This window comes from Pseudorasbora parva, chromosome 18 (assembly GCF_024679245.1).
Source record: "Pseudorasbora parva isolate DD20220531a chromosome 18, ASM2467924v1, whole genome shotgun sequence".
In the NCBI taxonomy this organism is placed as follows: Eukaryota; Metazoa; Chordata; class Actinopteri; order Cypriniformes; family Gobionidae; genus Pseudorasbora; species Pseudorasbora parva.
In genome coordinates this window covers 40,529,465-40,554,317 of record NC_090189.1, presented here as the reverse complement: position 1 = coordinate 40,554,317, position 24,853 = coordinate 40,529,465, and the positions used below count along the sequence as shown (strand labels likewise).

General features: G+C 38.1%; 1 protein-coding gene across 1 annotated transcript; it reads right to left on the bottom strand.

Annotated features, from left to right (window-relative positions):
• Window positions 1-5,882: 5,882 nt before the first annotated feature.
• sra1 (steroid receptor RNA activator 1) lies at window positions 5,883-19,445 on the bottom strand. Its single transcript, XM_067423518.1, has 5 exons — window positions 19,356-19,445; window positions 15,858-15,974; window positions 13,205-13,422; window positions 9,937-10,045; window positions 5,883-6,151 (listed from the first exon to the last, which is right to left on the bottom strand). Exons 1-5 carry the CDS (start codon window positions 19,378-19,380, stop codon window positions 6,000-6,002), a joined length of 621 nt encoding a protein of 206 aa, XP_067279619.1. The 5' UTR covers window positions 19,381-19,445; the 3' UTR covers window positions 5,883-5,999.
• Between the last annotated feature and the right edge of the window lie 5,408 nt (window positions 19,446-24,853).

Here is a 24,853-nt window from a genome sequence, read left to right as displayed (position 1 = left end):
GGCACAATCGCGTGCTTCGTCATTCAAATGCGCTAACCATAGACATCATATACGTAGACGCCCCATGATGTGCTGGAGCGTGATCCAGTGTCGCCGCCATATTGGGTCTCTCCACTCAACGCTAGCATTCAGAGTCAATGGAGAGCGAGCAATTATGCCTGTATTTTATGCAGCTTACGGTTGCAGTAACGCAATATTGATACCAGATCACATGGGATTACATTTCACAAGTAAGATTGAACAATAATTTAGGTTATTTTACAATTTATACATCATTATCATTTCATGCTTGTGTCATTTGTGGTGTCTGTAGGCCTATTTCACAAAGTAAGGCTGCACCACATCGCAAAATTAACTACCCTGGAGTTACAGAGGGCAAGCATACGCAAGAAGCTGTGCAGAACAGTTCTTTTAAAGGATTTTAGCTCCCCAGTCCCAGTTGCAAGCCTGACAGGGTAATGTAAGATGCTGGAATGACCTGGAGTTATAATGTTTACTTTAGGCCTTAAAAAACAAATTCTGAGCTGACAGTATATATGGGAGCTTGTATGTGTTACAGAAGGTGAGTGTGTGTGTGTGTGTGTGTGTGTGTGTGTGTGTGTGTGTGTGTGTGTGTGTGTGTGTGTGTGTGTGTGTGTGTGTGTGTGTGTGTGTGTGTGTGTGTGTGTGTGTGTGTGTGTGAGTGAGTGAGTGACTGTGTGTGAGTGAGTGAGTGATTGTGTGAGTGAGTGATTGTGTGAGTGTGTGTGTGTGAGTGAGTGAGTGAGTGAGTGAGTGAGTGAGTGAGTGAGTGAGTGAGTGATTGTGTGATTGTGTGTGTGTGTGTGTGTGTGTGTGTGTGTGTGTGTGTGTGTGTGTGTGTGTGTGTGTGTGTGTGTGAGTGAGTGACTGTGTGTGTGTGTGTGTGTGTGAGTGAGTGAGTGAGTGAGTGATTGTGTGAGTGAGTGATTGTGTGAGTGAGTGATTGTGTGAGTGTGTGTGTGTGTGAGTGAGTGAGTGAGTGAGTGAGTGAGTGAGTGAGTGAGTGAGTGAGAGAGTGAGTGAGTGTGTGAGTGATTGTGTGATTGTGTGAGTGAGTGAGTGAGTGTGTGAGTGTGTGAGTGAGTGAGTGAGTGAGTGAGTGAGTGAGTGTGTGAGTGAGTGTGTGAGTGAGTGAGTGAGTGAGTGAGTGAGTGAGTGAGTGAGTGTGTGAGTGAGTGATCGAGTGAGTGAGTGAGAGAGTGAGTGTGTGAGTGATTGTGTGAGTGAGTGATTGAGTGAGTGAGTGAGTGAGTGTGTGAGTGATCGAGTGAGTGAGTGAGTGAGTGAGTGAGTGAGTGAGTGAGTGAGTGAGTGAGTGATTGAGTGAGTGAGTGAGTGAGTGTGTGAGTGAGTGTGTGAGTGAGTGAGTGTGTGAGTGAGTGATCGAGTGAGTGAGTGAGTGAGTGAGTGATCGAGTGAGTGAGTGAGTGAGTGAGTGATTGAGTGAGTGAGTGAGTGAGTGAGTGTGTGAGTGAGTGTGTGAGTGAGTGAGTGTGTGAGTGAGTGATCGAGTGAGTGAGTGAGTGAGTGAGTGATCGAGTGAGTGAGTGAGTGAGTGAGTGAGTGAGTGAGTGAGTGAGTGAGTGAGTGATTGTGTGAGTGAGTGAGTGATTGTGTGTGTGAGTGAGAAATAAATCTAAGTGAAAAATCAAACTGGTTTCTTTATTAAAATATAAAATTCATTCATTTATACATTTATCAATATGTCATAGTCTACCATATGTCTCAGTTAAAGCTTGTAATACAAAGCCTTTCTACATGAAAGCAGAATTTTTCAATGTGTGACAGCGTCCTGTAACATAACTAAGTCTCTGCAGTTTGTAACAAGCCAAACCGTGTGAAAATCCGCTAAAAATATACGGCTGATACGTCCGCTCCAATAGGCAGCGTAAGTCTATGGGGCATCTACGTATATTATGTCTATGGCGCTAACGGTTACTCCATTGCTGTTCTCTGTATAACGTTACACTAGTCTGACTCTGACGTGCAAAACCGTTTTGCTTGCTACTGCTAAGGTCTAGTCGCATACAATAGTCCATAAACCGAATCATGTCCTCATAAACTGCGAGTAAACACACACAAATGTTGACAGGCCACTAAATACAGTCCATACCACAGAGACGGACGTCCTGCTGCTGCTGTTTCTCCTGTTCAATTTATTTCAGCCTCCAGATCTGATTCTGGATCATTATCTGTATTAGCTGAGATAGCTCCGCCCACACAATACGCCTCCAGGCGCTCAGTTTTTTCCGGAAAGTCTCGGTACAGCCCATATTTCTTTTATAAATATAATAAAACTAAAGACTTTTCGGAGATATGAAGGATGCAATTCTACTCTATAGGTACTCAAGATGGACATGAGATTGACTGAAACTGAGTGTTTCACCCCCCCTTTAATGTGTAGTTACATACTAAGTAATGGTAAGTAAATGTACTTACTACAGTTACAGTTAGGATAAGTTTCTTCTAATTATTATTCGTCATTTATTGTTATTAGTGTATAATGTGTAAAGAGGCCTATGTCACCTTAAAATAAAGTCTTACCAAAACTGCTTCTTGACAAGACTTGATTGGGAACTAACAGGATAATTGTCATTAAAAAAAAAATATTGCATATTATTTTAAATTAAGTGCATAGATAATAATAACTAATAAACGCTGTAGTAATAAGAAATGTTCATTTTGATTTCATAGTGAGTTTAATGAAACAGTAGGAAGAAGGAAAAATGACAGTGGGCTATACTTTACATTATGTAGTGTGTCTAATATTCTCAAAAGACTAACACTTGAATGAAATTTGAAAAAAGAACTCATAGAAAAAACATGTTGTATTCTGCTGACAGGCCAGCAGATAGCGATGTGACTTTGTAAAGATGAAATCAGGGCTATGCTCATCTCCCTTGTCAGTCTTTCACAAAAATTAGATTTTTTTTCAGCGTTTTGTTCATAATGGTGCTTTTTTTTTATGGAACGTACCCATATACAAGTGTTGATAAAAAAGATTGCATGAAGCTAGAATAAAACAGTGTTTTTTTTTTGTTTTTGTTTTTTTTTAAAGAAGAGGGTCAGCTCTTTATTTTGATATATTGCATGCTCAGATATTCATAAAACAAAATATTCTATGGGCTATTACATTTAGGTGAAAATGGTCAAAAACCCTGACGGTGGCTGGCAGCTTTTAAAAAAAAAAAAAAAAAACGCTGGCGGGGAAAGAGCTAAAAGCCAGTTGCGATCACACCATGGCGGACTCGGAGTCACTACTTACATGAGAGCGGCAAGACTGATCGCTTCTCCAGAGATTAAGCAGTTTATTTTTTATATTTAGCATCTGTGTGTTGTATGTGTGTGTGTGTGCTGCGTTGCGTGTCCCAGTGTGTGTAATAATCAGTTTACACATTGTTCACCGCCTACACTCTAAAAAATTCTGTGTTAAAAACAACCCAAGTTGGGTTAAAAATGGACAAACCCAGATATTGGGTTGTTTGAACGGGTCCATCCAATTTCGGGGTTTGTCCATTTTTAACCCAACTTGGGTTGTTTTTAACACAGAATTTTTTAGAGTGTATAGGCTCATATTACCAACACACCCCTTAAATAACACAGAAATACTGCACTATTGACTTTAGAGCAGGTGTGTGTTGGTCAGTGGTTTTCAGTTCCTCACAATAGCAGCGCTCCAACAATGCTCCTGAACACACCTGGTTTAGACCAGACCAGACGCTGGTTTTCAGATCAGATGATTTGGATCATTATCCTGATGGAAGATCCACACGGCCCATTATAAGATTTCTAGCAGAGGCTGTCAGGTTTTGATTTTTATCTGTTGGTATTTGCTAGAGAATCCATTATACCATGTGTCTGAACAAGGCTGTTGGACATGGTGTATTAGAGGCAAAACATAAATAAAAAAAATCTAATAAAATAAAAAACGTATATAAATAGCCGCAGGGTTTAATATGGATTTGTCTGTGCATGTTTTTTTTTTACTCTCATACTCTCATGTCTTATCAAAAATCTTCATTTGTGTTCTCCTGGAGAAACAGACACACCTACATGATGCCCTGGGGGGTCAGCAGATCAACATCACAGGCTCATTTTTGGGTGAACTATCCCTTTAATGGAATTTGGCCTTTGTGTTTCCTCATATTTGTACTCCTGTGGAACAAAACCCCCCCATAAATATGAATGGGAATATACTAGATATTTTACTCATAAGATTTTCCAGGGATGCCAGTAATTTAACCAACAAAACATTTATTTCATAATGATTTTTCCCTCACATTCAAATTTTTTAAATGATTTTTTTAAACGAAAGATCAAAAGGATTAACGTTGCAGATTTAATTTCACAGCATCTTTGATTATATATTTACCAGGGGGATCAATATTAGTGGAGCGTACTGTGTGTTCCTTGGTTTTCACTGTGAACTTTTAGATAGCAAATATTCGGTGCGTGCACTGGAAGGCTTGAGCGATCAAGATGGCCGACTCCCTGATCAGTGCCCTGACTATAGGGAGCTGATTGAGACATCCAATGGATCTCAAACCCCCAAAATAACTGCTCACAGCTGTATTAAATCTTATTCTTTCTCTTGGACTGAAGTCTGTCAGCCCATAGGACCCTGTGGAGGAAAGTTAACATTATCAAAGCCTCTATAACTCAAAAAAGAAAGAAAAACGTTGCGTACCAAACTTTCCTATGTATGAATTAATGGGTTATTTAATATGGAGCAGTTTAGCACCACCTACTGGCCAATAAATATGAAAATATCTCTGTTCTAACATTCTCATAGTTTGGTCAAAAATCATGAATCCGTCTCTTTTTTGCTGGTAATAAGGCACTTTGTTCACTGAGAGCTAGATTATAAGTGCGGCTTTAACTTCTGCTGTTATGAACTATCCATAACTCATGCTGTATGTTATAATGGTAACAACAGGTTACAAGAGGCTACGCTTCAACATCGATTTTATTGCACATCATAACGGCACTGATTAAATCGTTAACCTGTGAATGTGGGCTTTATTCAGGCTGAAATAGTTGGCAATCAACCCTCTTTTAAAAGCAGATTTTTATGTACAGTAGTAAGATACTTAATGCATACACTCTTTTTTTTCAAAATACAAATCAAAATTACAATGAAGAAAGAAAGAAAGAACTGTTCCCCAGCACCACCCTACAAAAATAGAAGTAATATCAGATGAAGTAGATGGTAATAGACAGCTTTTTAAAGAAGGATTATACAAAACTTTACATAAGTTAAAGGGTTAGTTCACCCAAAAATGAAATGTCTGTCATTAACTCCTCTCCCTAATGTCGTTCCACACCCGTAAGACCTCCGTTCATCTTCACACACAGTTTAAGATATTTTATATTTAGTCCGAGAGCGTATGCAAGTGTATGCACACTATACTGCCCATGTCCAGAAAGGGAATAAAAACATCATCACAGTAGTCCATATGAGACATCAGTGGGTTAATTAGAGTCTCTTGAAGCATCGGAAATACATTTGGGTCCAAAAATAACAAAAACTACGACTTTATTCAGCTTTGTCTTCTCTTCCGCGTTAGTTTTCAATCCTCAAATAAAGATTCAAACGGTTATGAGTCAGCGAATTGATTGACTGAATAAGGTCGTAGTTTTTGTTATTTTTGGACCCAAATGTATTTTGGATGCTTCAAGAGACTCTAATTAACCCACTGATGTCTCATATGGACTACTGTGATGATGTTTTTATTCCCTTTCTGGACATGGACAGTATAGTGTGCATACACTTGCATACGCTCTCGGACTAAATATAAAATATCTTAAACTGTGTGTGAAGATGAACGGAGGTCTTACGGGTGAGGAGCGACATTAGGGAGAGGAGTTAATGACACACATTTCATTTCTGGGTGAACTAACCCTTTAAGACAAATCACTCTGGCAACTAGTCCAAAGAAACGTGTGTATTTCGAGAAGAAGTGGATCTCATCGAGTCCTCAAGACGCCTGATCTGTGCCGTCGTTCAGGCTTCGAGCTTCAGCGATGAGACGCTTGACTCCCACCATCCACTGACTGACTTCAGACACATGGTCCACCATCAGGCCTCGGTGGATCTCATCAGCTGCATCCCAGTTTTTGCCCTTCAGGTCTGAAATGAAGCACATCCATCATGTTTTGAGGGTGCGTTTTGTTAACGTTTGCCAAGCTAGAGAACAACAGCCTAAATAAATGAATAATGAGCTTCAATAATTTCTTAAAACTTATTATACCTTGGTCTGTGTAAATACTCGATTCTGATTGGCTGGTTGGTGTGCAGTAAAACCGTTTAATGCACAGGTAGTTCCAGTCAGTTTGATTACAGTTCGAAATTAATCCGCCACTATAAACACTGGTAACCATAGTAACACGAGCTGGACAGTAACTAAGCTCATTTATTTGATTACTGCACTTAAGGACACTTTTTGAGTCTCTGTACTTTACTGGAGAATTCGTTTTTCTGGAAACTTATAACTTTAACTTCACTACATTTGAAAGACAAATATCGTACTTTTTACTTCAATACATTTCCCTCAAGGTTCTCGAAGCCGAAAGTCGTTTCTGTCGCAGCTTTAAAAGACAGTGGATGATTTTTTTTCTTTAAAAAGTATTTTTTTCCCTTCTTTGTAGCCTATCAGTAATCACTCCTGTAAGGTTATGTGAAGTTTCACAACAATTTTTGAACACTGATCAGATTATATAAATGAAAAGTATGGAATTGAAGAAGACGGTTCCTCAGCACAGTGAGCACCCATGGCGATACTTAGAAAGTATGTTTCAGTTTTCTGAAAAAATAAAAGATTAGTTCATTTAATTGGGCTTGTACCCCTGATGCATGTCTCACACAATTTAATATAAACGTCTGGGAGAAAGAGAAGAGTGATATCCGACGTGTATCAGTGTATTGGATCCGTGCATTCAGCCTTAAAGTGACGGCAGCTTTGTAACTTTTATACAAGTATTGAAATGAGTTTAAGTTAGTCGTATGCTAGCATATCAGATGGAGCATCACTGACTGGCCTAAACCATCATGATGGCATAATGTGCATTTAAACAACTATAACAAAATAATACATTGACATAAAAAAGAAAATTTACTTTTGATACTTAAGTACTTTCAAAAACAAAGGCTTCTGTACTTTTACTTATGTCAGTTTTTACAACTTTCACTTGTAACGGAGTAATATTTGACTACCAGCACTTTTACTCAAGTAATGAAGTTGTGTACTTTGTCCACCTCTAGTTACATTTTCTAATCCGTTTCAGGGCTTGGGATTAAGGCTTGTCTGGATAAACGAATCATTCAAATCTTCACATTCACGGGGAACTCATGGGCCGGATGGGCTGGGTTTGCCAGGGCCGAATTTGAGCCTCAGTCCAGCCCTGCTGATAGATAACTAGAAGTGTAAGTCAGAATGTAAACTGGACCACAGCTGGTAAGCACACTTACATCAACCCAAAACTAACTTAATTAAAATGCCACAGCCCATACGGGTTTCTTCTTTTTAATTATTAGAATATAGACATTAAGAGAATAAATTGTTCTACAAGTACTTTTACTTTTAATACTTAAAGTACATTTAAAATCAGAAATTTTTACTTAAGTAGGATTGTCGTTGTAGTACTTCTACTTTTACTAAAGTAAATATGGCTCTGGTTATTTGCACTTTTACTTAAAGGGGGGGTGAAACACTCAGTTTCAGTCAATCTCATGTCAATCTTGAGTACCTATAGAGTAGTATTGCATCCTTCATATCTCCGAAAAGTCTTTAGTTTTATCATATTTATAAAAGAAATATGGGCTGTACCGAGTCTTTCCGGAAAAAACCGAGCGCCTGGAGGCGTATCGTGTGGGCGGAGCTAAAGAATGACAAGCGCGCAAAGCGTTGACGTCCTCAAGCGCGGAGAAACCCATCGCTATCTCAGCTAATACAGATAATGATCCAGAATCAAATCTGAGGGAGAAATAAATTGAACAGGAGAAACAGCAACATCAGGACGTCCGTCTCTGTGGTATGTAAGTTACTGTATTTAATGGCCTCTCCACATTTCTGTGTCTTTACTCGCAGTGTATGAGGACATGATTCGGTTTATGGACTATTGTATGCGACTAGACCTTAGAAGTAGCAAGCAAAACGGTTTTGCACGTCAGACTAGTGTAACGTTATACAGAACAGCAATGGAGTAACCGTTAGAGCATTTGAATGACGAAGCACGCGATCGTGTCGTTTACTGATGTTTACTCATGCGACGGTAGCCAATAGCAGAGACATTTGAAGCAGTTTAAGTTAACTCACCGGCTGCTTCCAAAGCAGGACCGAACCTTTATCGCTGGGACCGCTCCGTCAAAAACACACTTCTTTGGTCTGATTTGGTGAAGTTCTGTGACAGCAGTGGCGTGTAAATCCATTTTGAGACGGAACTGAAGCGATGCCTTGAAGCTTCCCGTCATTTCTGCGTTCAAATCGGTTCAAATGCAGCGCTGCCTTCCCAGAATGCTGTGCTGAAGCGTTGAAGTCGCTCGACGTCACCCATAGAAATAAAGTGGAGCGCGGCGCGTCATAAGTGTTCACGGACGAATGGATCTGCACCTGAGAGTGTTTATGGGCGTGCATTTCCTCTCTCGCTCTAGTCACGCGCGCGCACCCTACCGGGAGAAGAGCCCGTACGGCCCATACAAGGACCTTCCGCTCTATTAACGTCAAGTCGACCCATACTCGAAAAAAACTCGCCGAAATTTGTGAGAAACCGGAAGGAGTATTTTTAACACAGAAATACTCCATCAAACGTCCAACATTAGTTTTTGAAACTTTGTCTATGTTTAGGATGGGAATCCAAGTCTTTAACAGTGTAAAAAGCTCAGTATGCATGAAACAGCATTTCACCCCCCCTTTAAGTACTGAGATTCAGTAGTGTCAGTACTGAACTTAGTGCCTTACTGCACTTGAACAGTCTTTGCTGTATTGTAGTTTATTTCTAGTGCTTTAAGTTTTTCCGATATGTCCCTTTCATTTGAGTCCTTATTATATTGTAGTCTGCTTGTAATTATTCACTTTGTTCCTGTTTACTGGTCTTCAGTGAGCTTGAGTTTTTATTTTATTTTTATTTTTTACTTATGTTAGTTAGGCTAGTATTAGTTTATGAGATATATGCAATAGCAATTACATTTTTATATCATAAAACCTTCAAAGCAAAAATAACTATAAAGTGATATATACTGTTACCGTGATATCAAATTATTGACCCTTTATTCAAATATTATAAAAAATGTATTAAAGGTTTTGTAGTCCTATTGCGATGTTGTGCTTAGAGTCGTTTGTATTGTTTTATTTGTGATGATACTGCAATGAAATATGACTAACTGCACGGACATCATTTTGGACCAAGCTGTCATACAAAGATCTCATGAACACAAGCAAAAACAAGAGAGAACCAACAAAATATTAATAACTGATTATGACATTATCTTTTAAAGATCATTTTTAATTATCATTACAACTGTTTTTATTCATACACATGGTATTCTTTTTTTCTTATGCATATGTTACCACTATTTTAAATCATTTCTATGTAAAGCACTTTGAATGTTCAGTGGGTATGAAATGTGCTACACAAATAAACTTGCCTTTCCTTAATGGTTAATTTTGCCTTTTTGGAGCAATAATTTTGTCAGATGAAGACTTCAGTTCAGTATTTTAATAGTTAAAATAGTTTAATAGTTATTCTTCCCTCATAATTAAAATTTTTAATTTCTAATCTGATGGTTTAACTGAACCAGGGTAGGGTCACTGTAAGCAAATATCCCCTCCGGACACCACTTTTGGCCACTGCTGTACACACAACTTGTTCTGTGATGTTTTACGACTGAACCAGTGAATGGACAATACTTTGACTCACCTTGGGACAATCTATGCATCCTCTGTTTAACCAAAGGAGAGAGTTTCCCACTTTTCCACATGTCCTCAAAAAGCTTCAGACGCCTTTCTACGTCATCACAGATCTGTTTCTGAAAAAAAGAAGACAACGGGAACATAAATGTCCATTGATTCAACACACCTGCAGGCATATTAGGCTGCTGTCACTTTAAGAGCCGACGCACGGATCCATTACACTGATACACACGCACTTTCTTTCGGTTTACGTTCACTTAAAGGTGTGATGAATTGAGAAATCAACTTTCACTTGAGCTTTTGATATATAAAAGATTATGGTCATATAAGAATATCCCAGTCCCTCCAGAATTTCACAATATTTTTTTTACGATTTTTGTGGTGGTAATTTCCAGAAATTTGCTAAATATTTTGCGACGTTTTTTTAAAATAATTAAGATACCACATTTACCATATTATGTATTATGTTAGATTACAAAATGCACAAATCTTCTTTATTTTGCTATCTTAGAAAAAAGGCTAGCCCAGTGGTGTTCTATAGCTTTAATAACATGATCGTTTAGAAAAACTGGAGGGACTGATATCCTCTTAGTTTCAGAGCTGAAAACTTCCTTGTTAGTAAAAGAAAAGCTTTTATAGACACCAGGCCCAGAACACTATAAGTGCACCCCAGGAAACATCATAAACCGATTAAAAAAAACGCAGTTCATGACCCCTTTAAAACAGAACTGACTGTGTTTACGTGAATAATCACCAAGACCGGTGTTTTGACCTTATTTTGTGTATGTTTGACTGGTAAAATGCAATAAGCTGCGAAAAAGAACTCAGTTTAGTGCTGAGGGGCATTATGTGCCACACTGAATATTTGAGCACAAAAAATTTAAATGAATACAATTATGCACAATCACACTGAAATTCAAGCCAGAGTAAATGAAGCAAGTGATGAGAGGAGCAGGGTTTGTGTTTCAGAGAGAGAGAGAGAGAGAGAGAGAGAGAGAGAGAGAGAGAGAGAGAGAGAGAGAGAGAAGCTGGTGTCGTGTGTCTGTGCTGAGGAAAATGAAAATTGAAGCGTTTCAGATATTTCAGTATCGAAAAATGTATATTTTTGACAACACCACATTGCACGTAGTTTATAATTTCAGATGCCTTTTTAAAAAGCTACAATTAAAAAATATATAATTATATACAGTGCCGATCCTACACTTCTAGGGGCCTTAAGCAAAACTGTGTCAGTGCATTCTTAAAACCCCCAAAATATCCATAAACTCGAGGAATAATTACAGTGGTTTTCAGTCTGCAAGGTGCACTGCCATCTTTTTATAGGGATGTGTTCAGGTTAAATGGGACACTTTTCCCCAGTCATCTCTAAGGCAGAAAGTGTCCCAATCAACCTGAATAGTGAAATTAAAACATCAAGGAAACAAACTGCAAGTTTTGAAAAACGTATGTAATTATGTAAAGGGAAACCCGTTAAAACATGTTAAATTGGCAGTAAGAACAATAAGTGAAATTAAAACCAAATTTTCACTGACAGCTAAAATGTTTTTTTTATAGTAATGCTCTGCTGAGACTATAAACGCAATATAATGGCTAGCTGTCAGATTAGCTTTTGAATTTTGACAAAATTACAGCATGATATATAAAAAGGCATGGTTGGTTCAACCCAAAAGTGGGTCAATATGCACAGACTCAACCCAGGCTTAGGGAAACATATGAAGATACACCGACAATATTCTCTAAATGAGCTCAATTTAGACCAATGGCCACTGTTTTTAAAGTACCTGAGTCACATGACAACTTGTAATACTGATCAGGAATCTTTATTTCTTATACACATTAAACACACATGAGAAGGTTTTGATTATTTGATTTTTGAACTGAACGTTAGACTTCATCATGAGGCTTTTCTAACGATACACGGCGGAGACCTGGACTGGAGTTATTGGTTTACGACCTGCTTATGAATTTATTGCTTTGTCAAGACTAAATAAGAAATTAAAATGTTACAAAAAACTAGGGCTGTCACCGCTAACGCATGCAATTAATTTAAAGTCCTTAACGTATTAAAATAATTGAATATAATTAACACAAATAAATGACATGACCGTTTTTGTCACGCAGTTGGATGATCTTAGGAGTTTCTCACAATCACACTGAGCATCTACAGCAGCTGTAAGGAGGAAATATCCATTCACTAACTCTTCAGGACATTTAAAGCCGTTAAACTCAGGGAAAGTGTTCAGTGATAAAAATCAGTCCAATGTAAAGAAGGCCACACATATCAGAGACTTCACCCTCGATTATAGTGAATTATTCATTCCAGTGTGTGCTTTGCCTCAAAACACGAGCTCTGTCGTATTCTCTGTGTGTGTGTGTGTGTGTGTGTGTGTGTGTGTGTGTGTGTGTGTGTGTGTGTGTTTGTGTGTGTGTGTGTGTGTGTCGGCTAGGTTTAGGGATAGGGGCACTGTAAGGGGAAGGAAAATACGGTTTGTACAGAATAAAAACCATTACACCTAGGGATTATATGCAACACTTAAGTTTTTCCCTTAGTTAAGGGGAAATCATCCCTTAAGTCTCATACAAGCCTGCAGTCTCCTTCTCAGATACTGAAGTTTTCGCGCCTCGATCGCCCCCCGGTGGCCGGTCCCAGTATAGCCGCCCCTCTGTGTTTTCTAATGGACGCGAGGCAAACTAAACAATAAAATTACACTTCAAATATTTTTTCCCCAAAGTTAGTTTATGTCACTGAAGGCAGTTATCATCACGATGATTTTATTTCAAGTGTTCGTTTTTAAAATAGGTTTAGTTTTAGTTAGTTATCTGATGCTTTAAAAACAGGGGGTGTGACGTCATGATTGACAGCTGAGATCGTCTTCTCTGAGTGAAGTCACTGAGGCACTAATGGAATTTTTGGGAGCAGATTGGAGCTTTAGCTTTAATTTCTACATTTCCATAACTGTTTATTTCACACCAACATAATTAATTGTTCTGCATCTGCAAGAGTGTGGGCGGGCTTTTGATAACGCAGCTGTACTTCCTGCTCTACTTCCTGCTCTCTACTCCGCAACTCCGGTCCTGAAATCGCTACTGCGCAGACTCGGTCCCAAGATGTCAGCGCCGCGCAGGCCGCCTGAAAGCTTCAACTATGGCAAGCGGAAACGGATGATGTTGAGTCGTCCATATTTTTTTACGGTCTATGGTCTCATATTTAAGGGAAAAACTTAAGTTGTTTAATGCAACCGGGCACTGAACATTATGGTCAACATTGACTTTACCTTTACAGTATGTCTACATGCATTCAACGCCCAATACAGCGGTTCTTGCACATCCTCGATGCATGGCTCTGCATCCAGTTTTACCGCCTGTGCCGTTTCATCCGAGGGAACTCTGGGACACATGGAAGGCGGAGTGAGGCTGTCCATCGGAGGAGGATTTATTCCCCGGGGAGGAGTTATCCCCGCCACTGGTGTGGATTGCATCTCGAAACCTGGACCTACATGGGCATCAATAATTTAGGCTACACTTTATTTTGTGTGTCATTCTGTCTTTCGGTTAGACATTCTACTAGTTATACGTAACTTGTCAAATAACTCTCATTAGACCATTAGTAGACTGTTAGAGTAAGTAGAATAAGATGACATTTGGTAACAAAGTTCCTTATAGTCAGTGGATTGTCATTTTACAATTTTGTGTTTACGTTTGTGTTGTGAAGTTGCAGATTAACCATCTCTTTTTTTCATCCTTACACTTGCAACTTTGGAATTGAATATGTATTTTCTGTGGTAGAAATGCTAACGGATGCAAAAAACAACAAAACAAAAAAACGGTTAAATTCATAACATAATCAACTACTTTACATTTATGTTAATATTTTGAGCTTTGCTGAAATACTCTTAATCCTTCAAAGCCCAAAATGTCATATGTAATGTGCTCCAGAGAACACATTAGCCACCTTTGTTTTTGTTTTTGTTCCAAAGAGTGATGCATTTGTTATATTTTGTATCAATCAAAGGCATATAAAAGATTAACCAACCCAAACAATCCTGGTCATAATTCTTGCCCCCTTGGTAAATATGAACACTGTAAAAGTAAATATGCATTGTTTATCCTTTTGATCTTTCATAAAAATAAAACATCACAAAAATCTAACCTTTCATTGAAATGTGGGGAAATCTCTTTGTGAAATGAATGTTTTTCTCCAAAACACGTTGGACATAATTATTGGCACCCTTTTATTAAATACTTTTTGCAACGTCCTTTCCTCCTTTCCTCAATGCCTGATGAGTTTGGAGACCAGAGATCATCTCTCCAAATCCTTCAGATTTCCAGCTCTTCTCTTCCGTTCATCACTCATTCTCTGTCGGCAGGTCAGGGATTGGGACGTCCATGGCTTAGCTTCATTTTGTGTTCAGTGACACACTTGTGTGTTGATTTTGATGCTTGTTTTGGATCACTATCCTGATGGAAGATCCAACCACGGCCCATTATAAGATTTCGGTATCACTTTAGTATAGGGAACACATATTCACTATTAGCTATGACTTTTACCTCTATAAACTCCTAATTTACTGCTTATTAATAGTTAGTACGGTAGTTTTTGTAGCATTTAAGTTTAGGTATTGGGTCGGATTAAGGGATGTAGAGTAAGGTCATGCAGAATAAGGCATTAATATCTGCTTTATAAGTGCTAATAAACAGCCAATATCCTAGTAATATGCATGATAATAAGCTATTAGTTAATAGTTAATAACTGAACCTTAAAATAAAGTGTTACCATGATTTCTAGCAGAGGCCATCAGGTTTTGATTTTTTTATCTTTTGGTGTGTGCTAGAATCCATTATACCATGTATCTGAACAAGATGTCCAGGACCTCCAGCTAAAAAAATTGGCCATCAACATTAAATATCCAGCTGTATTTTTAGCCGTGGGCATGGGGTGCTTTTTATCCCTGTTTGCATCAAACCCATCTGGTGTTTGTGCCTAAGAGCTCTTGTTTTAGTGTCATCTGAGCACAGAAGCAGGTCCCATCTGAAGCTCCAGTCGTGTCTGAACTGAATATGTGGGAGTTTGTTTCAGGATGGGCGAGGAGGATTTTTCTTGAAACCCTCCCAAACAACATGTGGTGATGGAGGGGTTGTTATTATTATTTTTAAGCTTTCTGACCCCAAGACTCCACTAACTCTCCATCAAATTTTGTCCACTCAAACTCTCCTCCTCTCGTTTATTAGGACGATATACACGCATCCTTTTTAGGCAGATTCGTAACATCTTTAGTTGACTGGAACTACTTAGCCTAATTATTGCCCTGATGGTGAAATGGGGATTTTTAATGCTTTAACTATTTACTTATAGCCACTTTTTTATTTTGTGAAGCTCAACAATCTTTTGCACATCAGAGCTATATTCTGTGGTTTTACTCACTGTGATGATGATTAAGGAAATTTGGCCTTTGTGTTTCCTTATATTTATACTCCTGTGGAACAGGAAGTCATGGCTGGACAATTTCATGCTCTATTTCATGAATGGGAATATACTTCAGAGATATTTTACTCTATATTTTATTCTAGAATAAAAGTTCTATTGTGCAAATAAAAATAAAGCTATTATTACTGTGTTTAACATGTTTTACAGAAAAACCTTTCATAATGTGATTTCCCCTGTTCCACTTTTAATTTTTTTACTTAAATGAAAGGTTACAATTTTGAGAACTGAGAAGGATAAACAACGCAGATTTATTAGAATCTAATATTTATTAGAATATTATTTTAGAATCATCTTTGATCATATTTACCAAGGAGACCAATAATTCTGACCATAACTGTATAGTACAATAGTTGCAAAAATACAATTAGTCATCTGTTGCAAACACGTAAATAGGTCAATCCAGATGTAGAATAAGAACATTTAATCTGGGGGATAAGCTTGACCTGTGAGTTGGGGTGCATGTACCCTCTTGTTGAGAATATTCCGCTTTGGTCCACCTGTGTCCTTCTGCAAGCCATAGGAAAACTGTGGTGGGTCGTTCCATCCATGCTCCTGATTGCCTGTGCCAAAAGCAACATTATTATTAAAATCACTTCATTTCCCAGAAAAAAACTAATAAAGTCCAAACACCAGCTTATGGTGTTACAGCTATGGTTGGACTTTTTTGTGTACACTGATCCTGGGGTCTCATAATCGTGAATCCTAAAGTAGCTAATTTATTCTAAACCCCCGTTTCACTCCCTGAGTTTGAGCACCAAAATACGCAGTTCGTTTTTAGATTTGTGGGATGCACATCCAGGGTACGAAGCTCCCGTTCCACCACATCCCAAAGATGCTCTATTGGGTTGAGATCTGGAGACTGTGGCGGCCATTTTAGTACAGTGAACTCATTGTCATGTTCAAGAAAGCAATTTGAAAGGATTCAAGCTTTGTGACATGGTGCATTATCCTGCTGGAAGTAGCCATCAGAGGATGGGTGACCATCATGTAGGTCATAAAGGGATGGACATGGTCAGAAACAATGCTCAGGTAGGCCGTGGCATTTAAACGACAGATCTGGGCCAAGAAAACATCCCCACACCATTACACCACCACCACCAGCCTGCACAGACCACAACTGTATAGTAAAAAACAACTTGATGGTGAGTACATGATGACAGAGTTAACATTTGTGGTACATTTGTAAATTTGTGTTTGGGTGAGTTATTCACCTCATAAATATGCCTACTACAGCGAGTTGAGCTTTGGATAAAACAACTTGGATAAAACAACAATCATATCGTTTCCATCAATGATACATATCGTCAAATTTTTATATCGTGATACATCGCTGATGGCACACCTGCTTATAAAAAAAGCATGGAGCTAAAAATGACACTAAACAAGGCCAATAAAATTAAACATGAAAAGATTGTGCCATTAAACCCAAAGGAAAAAAGCTTGGACAAAGACTTGGGCATGGACGACAAAGACTTGGGGATGGACGACAAAGCCTTGGGGATGGACGACAAAGACTTGGGGATGGACGACAAAGACTTGGGGATGGACGACAAAGACTTGGGGATGGACGACAAAGACTTGGGGATGGACGACAAAGACTTGGGGATGGACGAAAAAGCCTTGGGGATGGACGAAAAAGCCTTGGGGATGGACGACAAAGACTTGGGAATGGACGACAAAGACTTGGGGATGGACGACAAAGACTTGGGAATGGACGACAAAGCCTTGGGGATGGACGACAAAGACTTGGGGATGGACGACAAAGACTTGGGAATGGACGACAAAGACTTGGGGATGGACGACAAAGACTTGGGGATGGACGACAAAGACTTGGGGATGGACGACAAAGACTTGGGGATGGACGACAAAGACTTGGGGATGGACGACAAAGACTTGGGAATGGACGACAAAGACTTGGGGATGGACGATAAAGACTTGGGGATGGACGACAAAGACTTGGGGATGGACGACAAAGACTTGGGGATGGACGACAAAGACTTGGGGATGGACGACAAAGCCTTGGGGATGGACGACAAAGACTTGGGAATGGACGACAAAGACTTGGGAATGGACGACAAAGACTTGGGAATGGACGACAAAGCCTTGGGGATGGACGACAAAGACTTGGGGATGGACGACAAAGACTTGGGAATGGACGACAAAGACTTGGGAATGGACGACAAAGACTTGGGAATGGACGACAAAGACTTGGGAATGGACGACAAAGACTTGGGGATGGACGACAAAGACTTGGGAATGGACGACAAAGACTTGGGAATGGACGACAAAGACTTGGGAATGGACGACAAAGCCTTGGGGATGGACGACAAAGCCTTGGGGATGGACGACAAAGACTTGGGGATGGACGACAAAGACTTGGGAATGGACGACAAAGACTTGGGAATGGACGACAAAGACTTGGGAATGGACGACAAAGACTTGGGAATGGACGACAAAGCCTTGGGGATGGACGACAAAGCCTTGGGAATGGACGACAAAGACTTGGGGATGGACGACAAAGCCTTGGGGATGGACGACAAAGACTTGGGGATGGACGACAAAGCCTTGGGGATGGACGACAAAGACTTGGGGATGGACGACAAAGCCTTGGGAATGGACGACAAAGACTTGGGGATGGACGACAAAGCCTTGGGGATGGACGACAAAGCCTTGGGGATGGACGACAAAGACTTGGGGATGGACGACAAAGCCTTGGGGATGGACGACAAAGACTTGGGGATGGACGACAAAGACTTGGGGATGGACGACAAAGATTGATGACTTTTTAATTTATTGACATGACATTGCTAGATTTAGATTGGAAAAATCAAATAAAAAAAATAAAAAAATAATAATAATAATAATATATATATATGATATTAATCATACAATTTAATCAAGTATAATTTATTGTCACTACTGTAAATATTAAAATAGTATGGGATCTCCTTCAATACTTTCATGATTTTTAACTTGAATAAATAATTGTATTTCTTTATTTTTTTTAAATATATCTTGATGTTAAAATTTCAATGACAGTATATTTATTGAAAAATGAATTATTTTATTCATCAAAATAAACAGAAAATAGTTCAAACTTAGCTAACCTGATTGTTTTGAACACATATTAACTTAGACATTATTAAAAACACATATGCTGAGTTTGCCCTGTGTCTGTGGGGTAAATGTATAATTTAAAAAAAAACAATATTATATAAGACACTTTTATGATTTATTTTCACACAAAAGATGTTGCTCCATGAATGTCCACTACAAACATATATATATATATATATATATATATATATATATATATATATATATATATATATATATATATATATATATATATATATATATATATATATATAAAATTCTGCAATCATACACTTTGGGAGTTATTAAAAGTACAAGGTGTGCAATTTTAGGTGTGCCTTGTACTAGACACAATAGGGCAAAACTTAATAAGCAGAATACAAATATTTTTACTGTTCTGGTGGGAATCGCACTGAGCTTTAACAATGTTGTGCTAGCTCGCTTTGTTCGGTTTTAAAATGACCAGGCAACACTGCTGTGATAGTTTCAGATGTCATTGTGTTTTCACTGTAGCTTTAACTGAGACATTAAACACCGGGTGCCACGTCTCAGAACATGAGCTGTCAAATGGAAACACTCTTACACATTTCTCTAATGGTCAATGAGTATTAAGTTGATTATTGTTCTAGATCGCGGATTTCTGCATTAGTTCCTGTCCTTGTTTACAGCTCACAGTAAATGACATGAAAAGTTGAAAGGAATGAATGAGAGTGAAGAAAGACACCGTGATGACAACATTAACTTCATAACTTCTGCTTCTTAGTCACACGAACCTGACACCGACACATCATGTGTAGCTTATGAATTATGTTTTAAATACATATACTTTTTTTTTTCTATCTTACCTGGTTTAACAAACCGATCACTCATCGTCTATAGACTCCAGCACCAACACGGTGTGAAGACTTCCGTGAGCTCAGCAACAGCTAAGCGCTAGAAAAGTCAAAATAAAAGTCACTGTTTAAAAAAAAAAAAAAAAAAAAAAAATTATATATATATATATATATATATATATATATATATATATATATATATATATATATATATATATATATATATATATATATATATATATATATATATATATTATAAAATATGTATAGTGCATTCAAATATAATACAAATATTATATTTGAATGCACTCTGTGAGTCCAAGCACTTGGTTTACATTAAAATACACAATTCCGCTGTGTTTTAGAGCCTTATCATCAGTGTTATTTTATCATCTGAATATACCACTAGTTTTTTTTTCTCTTTTTTTTGAAGAGGCAAATTTGTCAAATTAAAATGAATTGGCAAAATATGAATCAAGCATGAATATGTTAGACTTACTGACTATTTTTGATAAGCGACTGTTCAATATATCATGATCAGACAGTTCAATATATATTACTTTTTAAGGTTTCAAGAAATGTGTTTTAGCAATTGTGAAATACTGTATTACTTTGTCCACCCTGTTATCAGTTTGTCAACTCTGTTATTATTTTGTACACTCTGTTATCATTTTGTCCGCTCTGTTATCACTTTGTCCACTCTGTTATCACTTTGTCCACCCTGTTATCAGTTTGTCAACTCTGTTATTATTTTGTACACTCTGTTATCATTTTGTCCGCTCTGTTATTATTTTGTCCACTCTGTTATAATTTTGTACACTCTGTTATCATTTTGTCCTCTCTGTTATCACTTTGTCCACTCTGTTATCACTTTGTCTGCTGCGTTATCAGTTTGTCCTCTCTGTTATTATTTTGTACACTCTGTTATCATTTTGTCCACTCTGTTATTATTTTGTCCACTCTGTTATCACTTTGTCCGCTCTGTTATTATTTTGTCCACTCTGTTATCACTTTGTCCTCTCTGTTATAATTTTGTCCACTCTGTTATCACTTTGTCCACTCTGTTATTATTTTGTCCACTCTGTTATCACTTTGTCCTCTCTGTTATTATTTTGTCCACTCTGTTATCACTTTGTCCTCTCTGTTATTATTTTGACCACTCTGTTATTATTTTGTCCGCTCTGTTATCACTTTGTCCAATCTGTTATTTTGTCCACTCTGTTATCACTTTGTCCACTCTGTTATCACTTTGTCCGCTCTGTTATTATTTTGTCCACTCTGTTATCACTTTGTCCACTCTGTTATCACTTTGTCCACTCTGTTATCACTTTGTCCACTCTGTTATCATTTTGTCCACTCTGTTATCACTTTGTCCACCCTGTTATCACTTTGTCCACTCTGTTATAATTTTGTCCACTCTGTTATAATTTTGTCCACTCTGTTATCACTTTGTCCACTCTGTTATCATTTTGTCCTCTCTGTTATCACTTTGTCCGCTCTGTTGTCACTTTGTCCTCTCTGTTATTATTTTGTCCGCTCTGTTATCACTTTGTCCACCCTGTTATCACTTTGTCCACTCTGTTATCACTTTGTCTGCTGCGTTATCAGTTTGTCCTCTCTGTTATTATTTTGTACACTCTGTTATCATTTTGTCCACTCTGTTATTATTTTGTCCACTCTGTTATCACTTTGTCCACTCTGTTATCATTTTGTCCACTCTGTTATCATTTTGTCCTCTCTGTTATCACTTTGTCCACTCTGTTATCACTTTGTCCACTCTGTTATCACTTTGTCCACTCTGTTATTATTTTGTCCACTCTGTTATCATTTTGTCCACTCTGTTATCACTTTGTCCACTCTGTTATAATTTTGTCCACTCTGTTATCATTTTGTCCTCTCTGTTATCATTTTGTCCACTCTGTTATCACTTTGTCCACTCTGTTATTATTTTGTCCACTCTGTTATCACTTTGTCCACTCTGTTATCACTTTGTCCTCTCTGTTATTATTTTGTCCACTCTGTTATTATTTTGTCCGCTCTGTTATCACTTTGTCCAATCTGTTATTTTGTCCACTCTGTTATCACTTTGTCCACTCTGTTATCACTTTGTCCGCTCTGTTATTATTTTGTCCACTCTGTTATTATTTTGTCCACTCTGTTATCACTTTGTCCACTCTGTTATTATTTTGTCCACTCTGTTATCACTTTGTCCACTCTGTTATCATTTTGTCCACTCTGTTATCACTTTGTCCACCCTGTTATCACTTTGTCCACTCTGTTATAATTTTGTCCACTCTGTTATAATTTTGTCCACTCTGTTATCACTTTGTCCACTCTGTTATCATTTTGTCCTCTCTGTTATCACTTTGTCCGCTCTGTTGTCACTTTGTCCTCTCTGTTATTATTTTGTCCGCTCTGTTATCACTTTGTCCAATCTGTTATTATTTTGTCCACTCTGTTATCACTTTGTCCGCTCTGTTATCACTTTGTCCACTCTGTTATCACTTTGTCCGCTCTGTTATCACTTTGTCCTCTCTGTTATTATTTTGTCCACTCTGTCATCATTTTGTCCAATATGTTATTATTTTGTCCACTCTGTTATCATTTTGTCCAATCTGTTATTATTTTGTCCACTCTGTTATCCTTTTGTCCAATCTGTTATCATTTTGTCCACTCTGTATTACGTTATCCGCTCCGTTATCACTATGTCCGCTCTGTTATCACTATGTCCGCTCTGTTATCATTTTCTCCACTCTATCATTTTGTCCAGTCTGTTATCACTTTGTCCACTCTGTTATCATTTTGTCCAGTCTGTTATCATTTTGTCCACCCTGTTATTATTTTGTCCACTCTGTTATCACTTTGTCCACCCTGTTATTATTTTGTCCACTCTGTTATCACTTTGTCCACCCTGTTATTATTTTGTCCACTCTGTTATCACTTTGTCCATCCTGTTACCACCCTGTTATTTTGCCCACCGTTATTTTGTCTACTCTGTTACCCCTTTGTTCACCGTTATTATTTTTTCCACTCCGTTATCATTTTGTCCACTCTGTTATCACTTTTTCCACTCTGTTATTATATTGTCCACTCTGTTATCACTTTGTCCACTCTGTTATCATTTTGTCAACTCTGTTATCACTTTGTCCACCCTGTTATTATTTTGTCCACTCTGTTATCACTTTGTCCACCCTGTTATTATTTTGTCCACTCTGTTATCACTTTGTCCACTCTGTTATCATTTTGTCCACTCTGTTATCATTTTGTCCACTCTGTTATCACTTTGTCCACCCTATTATCACTTTGTCCACTCTGTTATCATTTTGTCCACCCTGTTATCACTTTGTCCACTCTGTTATCAGTTTGTCCACCCTGTTATCACTTTGTCCACTCTGTTATCATTTTGTCCACTCTGTTATCACTTTGTCCACCCTGTTATTATTTTGTCCACTCTGTTATCACTTTGTCCACCCTGTTATTATTTTGTCCACTCTGTTATCACTTTGTCCAATATGTTATTATTTTGTCCACTCTGTTATCATTTTGTCCAATCTGTTATTATTTTGTCCACTCTGTTATCCTTTTGTCCAATCTGTTATCATTTTGTCCACTCTGTATTACGTTATCCGCTCCGTTATCACTATGTCCGCTCTGTTATCACTATGTCCGCTCTGTTATCATTTTCTCCACTCTATCATTTTGTCCAGTCTGTTATCACTTTGTCCACTCTGTTATCATTTTGTCCAGTCTGTTATCATTTTGTCCACCCTGTTATTATTTTGTCCACTCTGTTATCACTTTGTCCACCCTGTTATTATTTTGTCCACTCTGTTATCACTTTGTCCACCCTGTTATTATTTTGTCCACTCTGTTATCACTTTGTCCATCCTGTTACCACCCTGTTATTTTGCCCACCGTTATTTTGTCTACTCTGTTACCCCTTTGTTCACCGTTATTATTTTTTCCACTCCGTTATCATTTTGTCCACTCTGTTATCACTTTTTCCACTCTGTTATTATATTGTCCACTCTGTTATCACTTTGTCCACTCTGTTATCATTTTGTCAACTCTGTTATCACTTTGTCCACCCTGTTATTATTTTGTCCACTCTGTTATCACTTTGTCCACCCTGTTATTATTTTGTCCACTCTGTTATCACTTTGTCCACTCTGTTATCATTTTGTCCACTCTGTTATCATTTTGTCCACTCTGTTATCACTTTGTCCACCCTATTATCACTTTGTCCACTCTGTTATCATTTTGTCCACCCTGTTATCACTTTGTCCACTCTGTTATCAGTTTGTCCACCCTGTTATCACTTTGTCCACTCTGTTATCATTTTGTCCACTCTGTTATCACTTTGTCCACCCTGTTATTATTTTGTCCACTCTGTTACCTCTTTGTCCACCCTGTTACCACTTTGTCCACTCTGTTATCACTTTGTCCACTCTGTTATCATTTTGTCCACCCTGTTATCACTTTGTCAACTGTTATTATTTTGTCCACTCTGCTATCACTTTGTCCACCCTGTTATTATTTTGTCCACGCTGTTATCAGTTTGTCCACCGTTATCACTTTGTCCACTCTGTTATCATTTTGTCCACCCTGTTATCACTTTGTCCACTCTGTTATCAGTTTGTCCACCCTGTTATCACTTTGTCCACTTTGTTATCATTTTGTCCACTCTGTTATCACTTTGTCCACCCTGTTATTATTTTGTCCACTCTGTTACCTCTTTGTCCACCCTGTTACCACTTTGTCATCACTTTGTCCACTCTGTTATCATTTTGTCCACCCTGTTATCACTATGTCAACTGTTATTATTTTGTCCACTCTGCTATCACTTTGTCCACCCTGTTACCACTTTGTACACCGTTATCACTTTGTCAACTGTTATTATTTTGTCCACTCTGCTATCACTTTGTCCACTCTGTTATCATTTTGTCCACCCTGTTATCACTTTGTCCACTCTGTTATCATTTTGTCCACCCTGTTATCACTTTGTCCACTCTATCATTTTGTCCACCCTGTTATCACTTTGTCCACCCTGTTATCACTTTGTCCACTCTGTTATCATTTTGTCCACCCTGTTATCACTTTGTCCATCCTGTTATTTTGTCCATTATCACTTTGTCCTAGTGTTGTATTTGAGACAGGTCTTGGCCATTTTTTGAGGGTTTTGGTCTGGTCTCGACCACATTTGTACTGTCTTCTCTTGGTCTCAGAATTAAGGGACTCGTGATTTCGTTTCAAGACCACAACTGCTGGGATAGCACTAAATTGCCAGTGCATTGCCTGATTTCTTTATTAATATCATTAATGTGATTGGATGTAAAACTTACTGCTTCAGATGCAATCAATAACTTATATCTAATTTGATTTATTTATTGTGCCAATTCTGAAATTAATTTGGGATTGTGTCAAAAATGTCACAACAAATTAATACAAAGGCTCACAAAATTCAAGATAAAGATTAATAACGTGATACAATTAACCAATCACAAGAGCAA